At 46.8% G+C, this 18,056-nt stretch overlaps 1 protein-coding gene across 2 annotated transcripts in view; it reads left to right on the plus strand.

Moving 5' to 3' along the window:
- Nucleotides 1-18,056, plus strand: part of MED15 (mediator complex subunit 15) — a 68,950-nt gene that overhangs the window by 16,125 nt on the left and 34,769 nt on the right. For both annotated transcript variants that reach the window (XM_025474897.3, XM_025474898.3), the window contains exon 2: nt 7,345-7,432. In XM_025474897.3, the coding sequence (XP_025330682.1) occupies nt 7,345-7,432 (88 nt within the window). The remainder of the gene's footprint in view (nt 1-7,344; nt 7,433-18,056) is intronic.

An 18,056-nucleotide genomic window follows, 5' to 3' on the forward strand; every position in this document is an offset into this window, starting at 1 on the left:
CCTCACTCCCAGAATTCCTGTTGAGTACTTCAGGGAAAGTTTCTTCAAGTCATATCACAGGGAGCCACGTTTCCTCCACTCTCTGTTCTCCCTCTGTCCCCTGTGTCTGAATGTTGGCCCCTCTATCTCCTCCTCTAATTTTTCCTTTATCTCCTGTATCCATCTCTTTGTCTTTTTGCTGTACCCTCTGGGAGATTTCTTCAATTTTATCTCTGACCTTTCATTGCTGACATGCTTACATGCTTTTATTTCTAAGAACTCTTTGCTTTTTTTTCTTCCTCTCTCTCTCTCTCTTTTTTTTTTTTTTTTGTACTCTGACTTCCTGTTTAGTGGATGCAATGTCTTATCTCCTTGGAAAATAAAGATAGGTTTTTTGACGTTTTTTTTTCTTGTGGGGTCTTTATCTGGGAGGGTGTGAGGGTGTCTGGGAACCCTTGGTTGGTGGCTCACTCTAAGAGAAGGCCATGGGGAAGATAGGTGGATGCTCTGAGCATGAGGGGCATGCCCACTGCCAGCTTCCCTGGAGGTTCATTTAGCTTCAGGTTCTGGGTCTTTCCACCAGAACATGGTCTTCCAAACACTGGGCTGTAGGGTGAAGGCCTGGGTGCCACACTGGAGGAGGCCACAGGTGGGCAGAGGAGCAGACGGATGGGCCTCAGCATTTAGTTGGATCTACACACTCAGAGGCCACACCGTCTGCTTCCTTCATTATCCTCCCTGTGCTTTCTCAGCTGGCTCGGTTGACCCCTTCCCAGTCCAGTGATTCTCCATTTTACGCTTTTCCAGAGAATAAATCTCCGAGGTCTACTAGTGTGGAAGTGGTTACCCAGCAGTTTGAAGTGGAGGAGGACTTTCACTTAGGAACCTTTCCATTTACCCTTGGTCCCTGAGTGCCTGCCACACCCCTGTCCAGAGCCTTGCAGAGATCTGGGGCTATCACTGACTTGGCTCCCAGCTCTCCTCGCCGTCCCTTACTTAGGACTCTGCTTTCTTGGTCAGCTTGCCGTGTCTCACCACTGGGCCATCAGCTTTCCAGATTCTAAAATCCTGTTGTTGGAGCCATCACTCCTGTCCTTCCTGGCTTTGTGAGTTTGTGATAAGAAAAACAAAATCCCCCCTTTTCCGTAGCTTTAGTGGGGTTTTGCGATGGAACAAAATTAGACATGCAGATTCAGTTTCTTATGCCAGCCTGGAGGTTCATATCTCATTTAATTTTATTTTTAAATGAAATTGTTATAGGGAACATATTTATTTAGACTGTGGCTTAAGCTAGCTTAATTTAAGTCAAAGCTGTGTTTCCTGCTCAGGGGCAGTGTAGTGATTTGTTTTCCTTCTGGTCTGTCTGCATTTCCTGGCCCTTCTCCTGGGGGCAGGCTCACAGGATTCCTTGGCTGTAGGGCAGGGCAGAAGCTTCGGGATGAGCCTCAAACCATGTGCAGTGCTTGGACCCAGCTGGCATTCAGAGAGGGTGAAACAGTGTTCTCTTGTGCTGGCCTGCACTGTGCCGCAAGTCCTGGAGGCTACCCTCAAACGTACAGGGTCATTGCATAGGAATGGCGCTGCCCTGAGTACCTGATAGGGAAGCAGGGGTGCCAGAGCTTTGCTGCTCGGACCTCAGCGATGGTCTTGAGCTGCCAAGGGCCTGGAGTATCAGGGGCACTTTTTCCTTATCTCTTTGGTAGATAGATGGTTGGTAAAAATGTGGTGGGAATCTTTTTTAACTTAGCAAGATCTTTTTCCCTATGTGGTATCTACTTTTGATGGTGTGCTGAGGAAGGCTTTCATTATGTAACTCTTCTCCTGTTGTTGTCTGCTACTTTTATGACTGGGGCTTTTCCACATACAGGGTGAAGGGTCACCCATGCAAGCTGCAAGGTCCTGTCCCAGGTGGCTGAACAGACTCTGCACACACAGGTGCCACTTCATCTGGAGGCTTCTCTTGTAGGGTGGGGGTGAGGCAGGGCTGGCAAAACTCCTGCCCCATGAAAGGTCAGTTGGCTGATGGGTGTGTGGTTCTCAAATGAGGAGGTGCTTCTCTGGGCAAAACAAAAACCTCACACAGATGGATGGGCCTCCTGTCTACCTGAAGCCAGGAGGGTGAGTCTGACAGAGAGGAAAGAACCTTCCTGCTTTAGGCAGCAGCGGGAGAGCAGACGGAACTCACTCTCTGCGAATGCGAGCACATGGTTAGCACTGGAAAAGGAGGCTGAGCCTGGAGAAGGGGCGGTGGTAAGGAGGGTGCTGTCAGGAAAGGTGGGAAGGTCCCTGGCTGTGAACCAGGGCCCTCTGGAAGGGAGAGCGAGGGGAGGGTCAGCAGGGAAGGCTGCCGAATGCTGCTCATCAGCATACCTGTGCTCAGGCCTTTCCTGAGAAGTGTGTAGCCCCCTGGGGCTGCAGAGCTGGGCACCCTGGGAGCACGCTTCCAGGTGGCTCAGCCTCAGGGGGACAGCAGCTCTGCCTGAGGGAGCTGCATGCAGTCACTGCTGTCATCTGCTAGGAAGGGGGCGACACCAGCGTCATTGAACATTGGAGGTATTTTGGGATGCAATCTTCCTGCGCAGTTAGGCAGACTGTTCTCTGATTTCTGTAACACACCCTAGTGCTTCCTGTGTGCCAAGTGCCTGACGTCATTAACTACTATGATCCTCAGACCAGCCCCATGAGGTGAGGACGCATAGGACCCACGAGGTGATGCCTTAACCAGGGTCGCTGGCTTGGGAGTGGAGTGGCGAGGGGCAGGCTAGAATGTTAGCACACCTGGAACTTACATCCATGTGCGCTTTCCCAGGACACACCGTTTGCTAGTTTTTTTGCTTTATCCTTCACTGATTCAGATTACAAAGACTAGGAACCAGCTCCAGTTGGCAAATTAAGTTTCCTAATTTGGCGACAGGGAAGAGGTGAGGCAGCAGAGTATGCCGGATAGTAGACAGGCACTGTGCAGGCTGTGCCAAGGCTGGGCCTGTCCTCACACCCTGGGCTCTTCTGTGCACCTCCCTTCATCCTGCCACAGCCCTTTCAAGAGAGCTCCTTCATAAAGGGCATGTGTGTGGGGGATAGAGCGCCTTTCCCAAGACCCAGAGCTGGCGAGTGTCCAGGTCGGAATTTGAGCCCTGGTCTGTGTGAGGTCTGTGTGATTCCAGAGCCCAGCCTCTTCTTCTGTCTACTTCCTGCAGGTTCAGTGCTCAGCACTTCCCGCCCATTCCGGCACATACCTTTCCCATCACCCTGACCTCTGCTGCCTGGATGTGCTCGTTCAAGGCTCAGTTTCCCCTGTACCTGCCACATGGATTCTCGGGTCTGCACGTCATGTCCCATCAAAATGCATGGCATTACCACTTTTTGTGTTAAAAATAGCCACTTATTTGTCTGGTGCTGATTACCGCCTCCTGCATATCAGTCCCTGCTCTCAAGGCATTCATAGGACAGCAGGGCTGACCAACTGGGAGCCAGCAGTTCCCATAGGAGGTGCCACGGGTGTGACCTGTAACTGTAAGTCTGCTTACAGTTTCTGTGAGGCAGAAAGTGAGGAGCCCAGTCAGAGGGCCCACCGGGCAGGCTGGTGGGATGGTTGGGCATCAGCATGCTTGGCAGTAAGCCCCTAGGAGGGTGATGAGGGAGTGGGCTCCACAGCCGCCTGCCTTGCTGGTGAGGAGCGAGGCCCTTGAGGCAGGCGGGGACATAACCTGCGCCACTTCGCACTCCCATGGGTAGTCACATGGCTTGGGACACTACAAGTGGTAGGGGTGGGACCTGGAGACAGAGGCCCATCAGGAAGGACCACCATAAATGCAGTGAGAGGTGGAGTGAGGAGTTAAACTTTAAGGAACAGAGGTCAGAATTGGGAAGTAAAGAGGGCGTACCCAGGTTTCCAGTGTGGGCAATTGGTGGACACACAGCTAAGGTCACAGGCCAAGTCTAGACAGGCAGGGCCTCCTTCAGCCTCCTGGTGGTGGTTCACAGGGCTTGTGGAATGGATCTGGTCCTTCCCCAGGAGACTCCGGTCTAAACCAGATACCAGTTGAACCCTGACCAGCCCAGTGTAGCCATGGCTACCAGGAAGAAGCTGCACCAGGGGAGCTGCAGAGCCCAGCTTGAAGCAAGGGGCTGCCTGAGCCAGTGTCAGCCATCCGGCCGTCTTCTCGGGGCTGGGTACACCCAGGCCATAGCCACCAGACAGGCCCCTCTGTTATGGTACTGGCGCCTCCCTGGCAGCCTCAGGTTTGGGGGCAACTGCCTTGGTATTGGAACTGTGGGAGGATAGCCAATTAGGGTCCACCCTTGTAAGCTGACCCTGGTTGCCCCCTGACCTCCCCTGACTGGGCAGGCTCTTGTATTCCTGGCACTGACCTCAGGCTTGCTTGTGTGTGGGCGGAGCTCACTAGGACTTGCTGGTTCTTCAAAGTTGTTTCCCTGAAGCTGTAACCATCAGCCTGTCCTCTTGTGTGCTAGTTTACATTTGTTTAGTAATGGTTGCTGGAAGGGTCTTGTTTTCTGGAGACAAAGGCTGAGGAGTGGCCATCCAGGTCCAGCTGCTCCTGTAGGCGTCCTGGGGACAGAAGAGAGGAGGCTTGGGAAAGCAGCGGCTCCTGCATCTGTGCAGGGGCTGCCTGAATGTGGGGCTGGGACCCACGACAGGCTCATGCAGTGGGCATGCTTGGTCCTTGGTACAGAGGGAGGGAGGGCCACCATCCCTAAGCACTGATGAGAGAAGCTGTTTCCTGTGCAGTTAGAACCAGATAATGGATGGCGCCACTGACAAGATGCTGAGCCGGCTAAAAAGGAAAGACGGGGCCTTCTTCGGGGAAAATGTTGGATGGTAACAGAGAGCAGAACTGCCTGGTTTCTTTTTTGCCTCATCTTCTATTTGGTGGAGCATGATCTGCAGACTGGAAGCGGGAGCAAAAAACATTTTTTAAGCTATGACTTGCAGAACTGAAAACAGTGCCCAGGGCGCCTGTTCATTCTTCAGCCAACAAACATGCAGGGCCTGTTGAGGCAGGTGTTGTGTGCGGCAGTGGAAGAGACCCGTATGTGACACGGGCACGGCACTGCCTCGCAGGGCCCTGGCACCGGCTGGGGACATTTATCCCAGTTCCGTTGCCTCGTGTGAAGGTGTGCATTTTGCCTGGTCAAGACAGGCCTGTTTCTGGCCTCCTGTGTGGACAGGGTTCCTCAGGCTCTTTTCAGTCACCTAGCAGCCAGTGCTGCCACTGTCCGTGTCATCTGTGATGTTGCTGGTCCAGGACAGGGCAGGGTCCCTCCTCCAGCACATCCTAGTGCATCTGGTGCCTTTGGCCCTGCAAGGTCCCCCTCCACCTCAAAGCTATTAAAGCTCGTGTCTGTGTCTCGTCTCTGGGGTTGTGCCAGGTGTCTTTGCTTCGGTCAGGGTTCGCGGGGGCCTGTGGGTCCTGCGAATCCGCTGACTCCGTCACAGTGGCCAGCCGGCAGCTTGGGGAAGACTGCTTTTAGCCAGCAGGAGCCAACCTAAGCCCTTGGGGATTGCTCACCTTGGGCACAGGGCCCATCTGCATAACTGAGTCCTTTCTCAGAGCCCTCAGCCCCCCCTCTGTCCTTTTGTGCTTCACATCTTGGCTCCTGGTCCTGCCCTCAACTCATGACCTCTCCACTTCCCCTCAGCCTCCATCACGTCCCCCTGGCCAGCAGTTGCCCTCTTGGCCGTGTCCACTGTTCTCTCCTCCATTGGTCTGCCGCTCTGTGGCCCTCAGCCCTGGCAAGCCTCCATGGCAGGTTTGCCTCACACTGCTCTTGGGAGGTGGGCAAGGGACAGGTATGGCCTGGGGGGGCACAGGTGAGGTACCCTTATGAAAGTGGGTGGGCTCAGTCACTTTTTTTACTGGAAACACTCAGTGACTTAGAGCCTAACCAGGTGACAACTCTCGATCTCTGTGTGTGGATGCCTGCCTCACGCTGCTTAGGTCCTCCAGGCTTGCCTGCTTTGCTTCTCACGAGTTGGATCTCAAGTTGTCCTCCTGCATTGTTCGATTTGTCCCGCTCTTGTGGCCCAGGTCACACTGCCCCTCCTGCCTGTGTCTGGTCCCTCCTGGCTGCCTTGCCTACAGGAACTTGTTGCTGCTGCTTTGCCTTGGTGCAGCTTGGGGAAGCAGACGGGTAGACTCTGCTCTCATGTGTTTAATGAGTTATCCAGCAATGTGGTGGGTCAGCATCATTTTATGCCTCTTTACACCATTGATAGAGATTTGTTCAAGCTTTAGCACCTAGCCTCCATTCTGGACTTTTTTAAGGATCACAAACACGATCATGCAGCCCCATGTGCACATTCTTTAAGTACCCTGGGGTTGGTTGGTTCATTTGTTTGGAGTGGTCAGAAGGCTGTCTAGCACCAGCTGGACCCAAGCCTGACATGTCCCTTTTTAACAGACGCACACATGTTCTTAGCTTTGTGTTTGGTGGGGTGTGCCCTGCCATTCAGGGGGAGCTCAGGCTTAGCTGATGTGCATGACTCCATCCTAGCAGAGCATCAGCCAGTGAAAACCTGTGATAGCCTTCCATCTCTGGTTGGACATGTTTTGGCAAATATGTTTTTTGTTTGTTTGTTTGTTTTGGTTTGGTTTTTAAGATTTTATTTAGAGAGGGTGTGGGCAGGAAGAAAGTGTGAGCATCTCAAGGACATTCCATGCTGCGGATGGAGTCCAACCTCACAGTTCTGAGACCATGACCTGAGCTGAAATCAAGAGGCAGATGGTTAACCGACTGTGCCACTCAGGTGCCTGCTGGCAAATGTGTTTTTAAGTAGTTTCCACATTTGTGGGGTTTATCTCTTTGGTCCCACTTGGAGAACCTGCACACCCCACATAAGGACCTTTGCCTTGGCAGGGACTGAGAGTTGACTTTGCATGGCCCCTTCATTTTACAGAGGAGGAGACTGGAGCCAGGGTCCCACTGTCCTTAATGCCAGAGCTGAGGGGAGGGGACCCAGGCTGCTCAGAGGGTAGGAAATAGAGGGTGCTGGCGGCTTCTCAGCCATCTGAGTACACCTGATTGTGTGCTGGTTGTGAACAACTTCTAGGGCCTGGCCCCTCTCATCTTTCATGTGGGGGGGTAGCTGTTTTGCTTTCTGGTGTCTACCTTTTCTGTTTCTTCCTTCTCGTGGCTCTTCCTTCTTACCTTGCTCAGCTTGCCTTTTATTGCTTTGCTGAGAGTCCCTCCTTAAATGTCTCTCCTAGGCCTTAGCCAGGCTGTTGTGCTGGGGGACAGTGGCTCTTCCACCCAGGTGCAGCTGCTGAGCAGGGCCTGCTGGCCAGGAACCCTGTAAGCAGACTACAGTTATGTGTCAACATCTCTTCTTCTTCTGTGTTACAGTGAGGATGCCATGAGAAAAGCCGGTGTGGCCCACAGTAAATCCAGCAAGGATATGGAGAGCCATGTGTTCCTGAAGGCCAAGACCCGGGTAAGGCCCTGGTGGTTGGAGCCCCCGGCAGAGTTCAGAGGCTTTAGGAAGGGGAGGGTGCGAGGCAGACTCTGGAAGCTCTCTGCCTGCGGAGTAGGGGTGGGGTGGCTGGTCAGTGATTGACCATGGGTGCTGTCAGCCTTACCTAGTAGCATGCTGTGGATCTTCCCATGTGTCCACGCTACAGTTATAGGGAGGGTACTTGGAGGGACATGTAGGATACAGGCCCAGCCTCTGACCACAACCCTATTGCCAACACCCTCCATTCATGGTCAGCTCCCAGGAATCTTGTAGTGTGCTCACAGTGGTCCCAGCTGCTCCTCTGAGTAAGAATGCTGCCCATGGGTCCCTGACATGTGGGCTCAGAAGCATTCCTATTCTGTTGTGTTAAGTGCTAAAGGTGATGCTTGTGGAGATTGAGGCCTTGAGCTAGGACCTAGGCCTAGGGATGTCACAAGTGGAGTAGTTGGGAAGGATTTCCGCTGTGTGAGTTCTTATCCCGGGCCTGGTGCCGTGGGCTTTTCATGTGACCATCTTGTCTCATCCTTTCATTGGAGTGTTCTCCCCAGGGCAGAGCTGTTTTAGTAGAAATGAAGCAGAACAGGCACAAGGAAGCCAGCAGCTTGTCTAGGGTTACCCAGCTTGTGCAAGGAGGGGCTGATTCCAGGGGCTTTTGTTCTGCATCGCGCCCGCCCTGCCTTCCTTGCAAATCTGACTGTGCAGACCCTCCGCTGCACTAGATCTGCTCTGAGCACTTTGTGCCTGAGTTTGGTTTTGGGAGTTCTCGGACATCTTTGGATGTCAAGAATTAAAAGCAGATCCTATTTATGCCCCTTGATGGGATACTGGTTTGGACAAACTAATTGTCAAGACATACAGACGTCAGTTTGGGAAATGGTCCGAGTGTTTAGATGAGATGAACATTTTTCAAAAGGGAAAGATAGAGATTACCAGACAGAAAAAGCAGTTTCCAGACCAGAAACCACCTGTATGATCTGGTCTTAGAGGTTAGAGCACACAAGTATGTATTGGTGACCACAAATAAGGAAAGCTCTGAGCACTGAGGCACAGGGGGGTCTGCACTCTGGTTATGCATAATAAACTTTGTTTTAATAACTTCACTGAGATTTATTTCATGTACAGCACAATTCACTCATTTAAAATATACAGTTCAGAGGTCTTAAGGATATTCACAGAGTTGTACAGCCATCACCACAATCTGAATTTTAGAACATTTTCTTTTCTTTTTTTTTAAAGATTTTGTTTATTTATTCATAGAGACACAGGAAGAGAGAGAGAGAGAGAGAGAGGCAGAGACACAGACAGAGGGAGAAGCAGGCTCCATGCAGGAAGCCTGACGTGGGACTCGATTCTGGGTCTCCAGGATCACACCCCAGGCTGCAGACAGCGCTAAACCTCTGCACCACCAGGGCTGCCCTAGAACGTTTTCTTTTCTTTTCTTTTTTTTTTTTTTCCTAGAACATTTTCTAAAAGAAACTCCATACCCATTGGCTGGCACTCCCCATTTTCCCCATGGCCATACGCCACTACTTACCTGCTTTGCATTGCTATGGATTTGCCTTTTCTGAACTTCTCATATAAATGCAACCTTATGGTATATGGATTCTTTCACTTAGCATAATATTTTTCAAGTTTCATCATAGACCATTTTATAGCATGTACTTTTATTCCCTTTTATTGCTTAATAATATTCTGTTGTATGTATATACTACATTTAATTTATCTGTTCATTAGTTGATGGTCGGTTGGATTGCTTCTACTTTTTGGCCATTACCAATAATGCTGCTGTGAACATTTGTGTACAAGGGGTTGCCTGGCCGGCTCAATTGGTAGAGCATGTGACTCTTGATCTCAGGGTTGTGAATTTGAGCCCCACGCTGGGCATAGAGATTACTTAAAATCTTAAAAACAAAAACAAAAACAACATGCATGTAGAAGCTTTCCTATGGACATAAAGTTTTTGTTTCTCTTGAGTAGATACCTGGGAGTAGAATTGCTGAATCATTTGGTAGCATAACATTGCCACACCATTTTTGAAAGCAATTATGTCATTTTACATTCCCACCAACAGGGTCTGAGATTACAGTTTCTCCACATCCTTATCAACACTTGTTATTGTTTGTCTCTTTTATTTATTTATTTTTGAGATTTTATTTATTGGAGAGTGTGTGCAGGAGCAGGGGGGAAGGGCAGAGGGAGAAGCAGACCTCCGGCTGAGCAGGAAGCATGATATGGGACTCCATCCCAGGACCTTGGGATCATGACCTGAGCCGAGGGTAGATGCTTAACCAACTGAGCCACCCATGCATGCTGTGTTTTTTATTATAGCTGTCATGAAGTAGTATTTCATAAAAATTGTGGTTTTGATTTGTGTTTCCTAGTGACTAATGATATTGAACATCTTTTCGTGTGTTTGTTGGCCATTTGTATATTTTCTTTGGAGATATGTTTATTCAGATCCTTTGCCCATTTTAAAATTGAGTTCTTGGGGTACAGGGTGGCTCAGTGATTGAGTGGCTGCCTTTGGCTCGGGTCATGATCCTAAGGTCCTGGGATCAAGTTCTGCATCAGGCTCCTTGCAGGGAGCCTGCCTCTCCCTCTGCCTATGTCTCTGCCTCTCTCTCTGTGTCTCTCATGAATAAATAAATAAAATATTTAAAAAAAAATAAAATTGAGTTATTGGTTTTTTAATTGATTGTAAGAGTTTTTAATGTGTCTTGGATATCATTCTCTTATTAGATGTAGAATTTGCAAATATTTGGGAGGATTAGATGTTATTACTGGTTTTGTTAGTTTGTATTAGAATTTAAAGAACTTTGATGAGGGCTTATTGAACTAGTTCAACTTTTGAAATGCAGAACTTGTTGGTTCAGTATTGTTTATTACCTATTGTTTGATAAGGAACTCCCCTAAAACTTAATGACCTAAAGCAGTAAATTGTTTCTCTTGATTCTGTGGGTCAGCAGTTGGGACAATTGGAGTTGCCTGCCTGACCATTCTGCTGGTCTCCTGTGTGACCTCGCATGCAGCTATAATCAGCAGGCAGCTGTGCTGACTTGGAAGGTCCATAAAGGCTTCACTCACATATCTGCACATCAGTTTTCCCGGCATGGCCTCCCGTGGTGTCTCCAGCCTGGACTTCCTTAACTGCATGGCAGCTGGCTTCTGAGGAGGAGGAGGTGGAAGCTACCAGTCCTCAGAAATCCTAGAACATCATTCTGACACAGCAGATCTTAAGGGCAGTGGGAATCGCCTTTTTTTTTTTTTTTTTTTTAAAGCTTTTATTTCTAAGCAATCTCTACACCCAGTATGGGGCTCCAACCCAAAGCCCCAAGATCAAGAATTTCACACTCTACCGAGCCAGCCAGGTGCCCCTCACCTCTGTGTTTGATGTGAGCAGTGGCCTGTTTTTACAGGGAAGCCAGTGATTGTTGGTGGCCCTCTTGAAGATTGGCTATCACAAACACTCTCCTATCTGGGAAATAAGCCTTCCAGCCCAAAGAGGGCATGGGGCAGTACAACAGCCTCCTCACTGTCTTAGCCTCTGCTTCACTGTAGCCCATACTTTAGACCTTAATGACTACAGCCCCATTTCCTTTGATCAAGCTGGTTCTAAATCCCTAACTCCCAAGAGGAGGCCCCAACTATTTGGAAGAGAAGTATTTTTAACAGGTGTTGGAAATTTCCTGTCTTTCTTTTTTTCTTTTTTCTTTTTTTTTCAGAGACAGACATACTGCTTGGGCACTGTCATCTGATGCCCAGCTTTTTACTACTGTTTAGGCTCTTCATAGCGCTGGATACCGGTCAGTGCAGTAAGGCCTTTCCGTAAGGGCTGGTCAGATGGCAGCCCGGGTACTCTTCTTACCTGCCCCTCCCACCGGAGACTCCATCAGAACAACTGTGAAAGAATTGAAAAAGTGAGACCCTAGAGCAGGGGCAGAGATGGGGAAGAGTAATTTATCTGTTTCTGGAGTCTAGGAGGGTCTGGGAAGTATAAGAGGCCACAGAGAAGAGGCTCACCTCCAGGGGAGTCCTGGCAAGCTGGCAGGTCCAGAGGTGTCCACCTCGAAGGAAACTGGGGTGTTAATGGGCACCTCAGGCTGCCTGGTGTGTACCCCAAGGCCCTGTTCTATACGCTTCGTGAGTGAGCTCATGTGATCTACATAAGCTCTATGAGGCAAATATAGTATCACTCTCCCCAGTTTCAGAAGAGGCGGCTCTGGCATACAGATGTTAGTTAACTTACCCAGGAGGTCAATGATCTGGGTAGAAGTAGAGCTGGGAATGGAACCCAGATGGCCTGATATCACCACACTCTTAATCACTTCTCTTACTGCCTCCCATCTGTCAAAGCAAAAAATACCCAAACAGCCATTTTAATTCCTTAGCACCTTTAATTCCTACAGATAGGACTACTCTGCCTAAAGGAGGCTGATGGAAGTAAAAATAATTTTTGTGCCTGAGGATAGTGGGTTATTGTGAGAATAGTGACTCCAAACATTTGAACCAGCCTTTCAAGATTCAGGAAAATTTGGCATCTACTGGATGAGAGCACAGTCGAGTCCCAGAAGCTCTGTGTCAGTGCTTATAGCAGCAGTGTGTGGTGATGGTTACTAAAATTGGGTGCATTTCTAAACATTTGCTTATTACTTGGTTGTTTTTATATTAAGCATGTTAGTTAAACACTCATCTGTTCTTTTGCATTTAATATAGTATTATGCAAAAGTAGTATATGTTTCCGGTTTACAGCATAGAAAGGACTAGTACAGAACTAAACCCCCACTGGAAGGCCAAAGTGAAACATAGGGACCAGGGAGGCTGCGAGCATCAGAAGTGGGAAGCTTCCTTAGGACCAATCAAAGAGGAGGGCCTGAGCTGAGCAGCCAGTCAGCTGGAATAAATAGGAAAAAGCATAGCCTGGGAAATAGGGTCAGGGCCAGCTGTACTCCCAGAAAGGGAAGAAGAGCATGTCTACGTACACCTGATAAAAGGAGGTGTTTTCCTACCTTCAGCCTTTTTAAGAGACCTCACAGGGCGAGAGTCTGGCTTTGAATCTGAATATACCTTCTGCTCTCCCTGTTTAATCGAGTGTGGCTGTGGGACCCCGCCAAGAATTCAGGCATTAGAAGCACGTATTAGAGCTGAGAAAAGAACAGCTGTGTACACTGAAAAATGTGAATACGTGAAAAGACTGGCATTCTCTTTCTTTTAAAGTAAGCTCTACATGGGGCCTGAACTTAGGACCCTGAGATCAAGAGTTGTATGCTCCACCAACTGAGGTAGCCAGGCACCCTAAGACTAGCTTTTTCTTTTTCTTTTTCTTTTTCTTTTTCTTTTTCTTTTCTTTTCTTTTCTTTTTCTTTTCTTTTCTTTTCTTTTCTTTCTTTTCTTTTCTTTTCTTTTCTTTTCTTTTCTTTTCTTTTCTTTCTTTTCTTTCTTTCTTTTTTTTTTTTTAGATTTTACTTATTGATTCATGAGAGAGGCAGAGGGAGAAGCAGGCTCCTTGCGGGGAGCCCGATGCGGGACTTGATCCCAGGACCCCGGAATCACGCCCTGAGCCAAAGGAAGATGCTCAACCTTTGAGCCACCCAGGCTTCTCAAGACTAGCATTTTCTTGGGATCCCTGGGTGGCACAGCGGTTTGGCGCCTGCCTTTGGCCCAGGGCGCAATCCTGGAGACCCGGGATCGAATCCCACGTCAGGCTCCCGGTGCATGGAGCCTGCTTCTCCCTCTGACTATGTCTCTGCCTCTCTCTCTCTGTATGACTATCATAAATTTTTTTAAAAATTAAAAAAAAAAAAGACTAGCATTTTCTTAACAATTGCTGAGATCTGCCAGGAAAGTTGAGCTGGGTGCAGCTGGTTCATGAAGAAGGTTCAGTAGGCAATACTCCTTTCTTTATTCTGTCTAAATGTGTGACAGTCTGGACTCCTGCACCATCCTTAGTTTACATACTGGTTCAGAAGCTTCACTGTCAGTTCTCATTATTTGGTATTCACCAACTGTGTTTGTTGTAGCATGTAGTAAGGCTGAGAGAAGTGCATAATTTTATCTAGCCCTTGTGACATTTTCTCCCATTTACCTGTGAAGAGACTGAAATGTAGGGCAAGTCACTGGTAGCATGCAGAGCTAGCTTGCTTGTTTACTTGCATTTCTTCTGTGGGTTTTTTTGGGGGGATGGGGAGTGGTTTAAGTAGGCTCCACCACACCTAGCATAAGGCTTGAATTCATGATCCTGACATCAAGAGTTGCATGCTCAACGGACTGAGCGAGACAGTTACCTCTCTGTCTTGTTTATTTATTTTTAAGATTTTATTTATTCATGAGAGACACAGAGGGAGGCAGAGACACAGGCAGAGGGAGAAGCAGGCTCCATGCGGAGAGCCTGATGGGGGACTCGATCCTACGACCCCAGGACCACACCCTGGGCTGAAGGGAGGTGCCCAACCGCTGAGCCACCCAGGCATTCCTGTCTTATTTTTTTTTAAATTTAAGCTGGGTAAGAAGAGCGCTGGCATTTGTCTTATTATTCATTTTTTGTATGTCTAGGGTATTTTAGAATATGTAAAAATAGAATGTTAAAATACATGACTCCCAATGGGATACGTATCAAAGGCCTCCTGTTACCAAGAACACTGGGTCTGGAGCAGCTGCTCAGGGATTTGATACATTTTTCAATATATGAGGAAGACTTTCAAATAGACTTTGTAGAAATTGCCTAAGGAAATTCAAAGGACCCCGAATACTCAAAACAATCTTAGAAAAGAAAACAATCAGAAAACTCTTACTTGCGAATTTTTAAATGTACTACAAAGCTACTGTAATCAAGACCATGTCATACTAGCAGAAGGATGAACATACAAATCAATAAGATAGAATTGTGAATCTACAAATAAACCTTTGTGTTTACTGCTAATAGATTTTTTTTTTAATAGATTTTTTTTTTAACATGGATGCTAAAAGATTTCAGTGGGGAAAAATAGTGTTTTCAACAAATGGTGCTGGGACAACCTGATTACCATATATAAAATACTGAGGTTGGATCTCATCTTCACACCATATACAAAAATTAATTCAGAATGGATCAAAGACCTATATTTAAGAGCTAAAGCTTCTATTTCTTAGAAGAAAATGTAAGCATAGATCTTTGTGACCTTGGATTAGGCAACAGTTTCTGACATGTGACATCAAAAGCACAAGCAACAAAAGAAAACCTTGGTTAGTTTGACTCATCAAAATTTAAAACTACTAAAAAGAATTAAAAACTGTTGTGCATCAAAGGACACCATCAAGAGTGAAAAGACAACCCATGGAATAGGGACTGGTATCCAGAGTATATAAAGAACTTCTCCAACTCAACAATAACAACAAAAAACCCAATTTAAAAAAAGGGGGATAAAGGACTCTAACAGACATATCTCCAAAGAAGACATACAGATGGCCAAGAAATACATGAAAAGCTGTTCAAGGTCACTAGTCATTAGGGAAATGCAAATCAAAATCACAGTGGACATACAACTTCACACTCATGGCTGGAGACATTGGAACCTCCTATGTTGCTAGAAGGAATGTAAAATGGTGCAGTCACTATGGAAACATTGTGATGATTCCTCAAAAAATTAAACAGTTAATCAAATGCACACAAAACTTGTACATAGGGCATCTGGGTGGTTCAGTGGTTGAGCGTCTGCCTTCTGCTTGGAGCGTGATCCTGGAGGCCTGGGATCGAGTCCCACATTGGGCTCCCTGCGTGGAACCTGCTTCTCCCTCTGCCTGTGTCTCTGGCTCTCTCTGTCTCTCATGAATAAATAAATAAAATCTTAAAAAAAAAAAAAAAAGGTGGTATATCCATACAATGGAATGTGTTATGACCATATAAAGGATTAAAATGCTGACATATTTCTGTAACACAAATCAATCTTGAAAATATCATGCTAAATGTAATAAAAGAGTCATAATGGTCCATATATCACTTGATTGCATTTGTGTAAAATGCCCAGAGTAGGCACATCTACAGGGACAAGGTATTAGTTTCCTATAGCTACTGTAACAAAGATTAGCAGACTTTGGAGGCTCCAGTCTCCGGGCTTATGGCTTTGGCCTCTTGGCCCAAAACTCTACCCTTGTGGTCATCTTTCCTTTTTTTGAAGAGTAGCATGTTTGCAGCTGAGTCATTTTATCAGCCTGTTTCCTGCCTATAGAATTTTGGGAGTCTAACACCCTTCTTTGATTCCATCCAGTCTCTTTCCTTTTCAGGCCAAACTGGCAGTGTTCCTGCTGGTATAACACGCATACGCTTTCGTGGGTCTCCCATGAATGTGACAGGATTCACACCATCAGAAAAGGGATTTCTTCACTGATCTTTCGTGTATGATTTCATCCCTTTCCTTGGCTTCTGTGAGATGACTGAAGGGATTCATGAATACTGCCCTCATTCCCTTTGGCAATAGCAAAGTTTGTGTCCAGCCACACCCTGGCCTTTTCTCTAAGAATGCACCTTCCTAACAGTGAATCCCCTCAGTTTAGCTTTTTTTTTTTAAAGATTTGGATAGCCTGAGAGTTTCCCAAACCATCCAAGTCCAGGTTCCTTTTTTGCTTAATAGTTTTTTCCTCAGTTTGTTTTCTCTCTCTTTTCATATTTTACTCTGACCAGCAAGAAGAAGCCAGGCCAGATCTTCCAAAATTTTGCTTGAAAGTGTACTCAGACAAATATCCAAATTCATTGCTTACAAGTTCTGCCTTCCACACAACTAGGATACAATTCAGCCAACTTCCTATCACTAGACTACAAGGATTCTCTCTGCTTCAGTTTCCAATGACGTGTTCCTCATTTCCTCTGAGCCCTTTCCAGAAGCACCTGTAACATTCATCTTTCTACCAACGTTCTGGTTTTAATGAGCTTCCTCACTTCCTTTGAGTCCTAAGTGGCAGAGGCTTTAGCATGCGCGTTTCTACCAACAGTGACCCCTGTTGCCTGACTCCCTCCTTTTTGCCTCTTATTTCTTGTAGACTGGGTGTTAGATGGGAAGAGCCCAGGGTGCAGTGGTGTCATGAGCAGTAATATGTCTGAGGTGGTGCCCTGTATTCATAATCCCCACAAGACCACAATTGGCCAGGGGTTTAGAGTGACAGCCTCACTCTTCTCCTAAAAAGTTCCCCATCCACTTCTCATCTGATGGTTCCACTGCTTAACTAAGGATCACAAAATGGTAATTGTCCTTAATTCTATCTTTCCTTACACATTTATTAGAAGGAATTTTTCTGCAAAGAAGGGTTTTCTATCATCAGCCAAGGCTTCTTGGTTGCTTGAAACACAGCCTATTCTGAATGACCAGGAATGCTTTCCTCTCCATCATCCCTCTGTAGCACAAGGGCTTGATACCCTTGGTTACCTCCAGGGGCGATCAGTAGGGCTTGAGGATGGGAGTGAGGGTGGTTCTTTCCCTGTGAGTATTATGAGCTTGGGGCTCTTGTGCCTCAGTCCACTGCACTGGTTCATTTTGATGCTTCCATGGTCCCCTTCCTCACCAGGGGCAGCCCCCAAGCACCCTCCTGTCCCTTTTAGGGCCTCTTATCACAACTCTATTCATCTTTTGCAGCTTACTTGTGTCTTGGTCCCAGAATGGGCCGTTCATCTCTGGAGCCCTGGTTCCTTTTTGAGGGTGAACTGGTATTTCGAGCATGCAGTGTGGACCCTGGTGCTAATGGCTTCTGTACCTTTTTTGTGAAGAGAGCTAAGAAGTAATATATTTTTGTAATAACAGCAGCAACCTCAAAAACCCCATAATTTCACACTGATATTTCCCATTCCAATTTAACCTTACAGGGTTTCACTTTCATTTTAAACGTGTATCTTTTCTCTTAATATAAATACCTTGGCTTCTAATATCATTAGCATAATTACTTGCTCTATTCTAAGATATTTTTGGGGGGCACCTGGCTGACTCAGAGGAGCATGCAGCTCTTGATCTCGGGGTTGTGAGTTCGAGTCCCAGGATGGCTGTAGAGATTACTAAAAAAAGCAAATAAACTTTAAAAAATGGAAAGAAATACTTTTGAAATAAACAGACTAATATTACTACTAATATTGGTAACAGATAATAACAAAATGTGGAATGAAGTTTAAGATTTCTTTGCAGCTCTGTTAGTCCTTAAAGTGCATCCCTTCCACTAAGGATGTGCAGGTTTTTGTTTGCTTTTTTTGTTTTTTAAATAACCACTCAAAATAATTCTTTTCGCTGTATAATTCTGACACCTGCCTGATAGTTGGCTTATACATTTCATTTTATTTTGAATTTTTTAGGAATTGCACTTTTTTCTTTTGGCTTGTTAGTTTTATGTTCAATTTGGTTAAAAAAAAAAAAAAGGTACCTGCTTCCAATGTGAAAACCATAAAACAATGTGTGAAGTCTCATTTCCAGCCCAACCCCTGGTATCTCTGGGGGTAACTGTTTATCTCCGATTTTGGTTTATCCTTCCAATATTTCTTTTTGCAGATACAAGTGCATATATGTATTCAGATTGCCCATGTCTTAGACAAAAGGTAGTGTACAGTGTGTAGTGTATGGTGCCTGGAATTTTATATGGAGCCTGTGTATGTCCC

Source organism: Canis lupus, chromosome 26, assembly GCF_003254725.2.
Source record: "Canis lupus dingo isolate Sandy chromosome 26, ASM325472v2, whole genome shotgun sequence".
Taxonomy (NCBI): domain Eukaryota; kingdom Metazoa; phylum Chordata; class Mammalia; order Carnivora; family Canidae; genus Canis; species Canis lupus.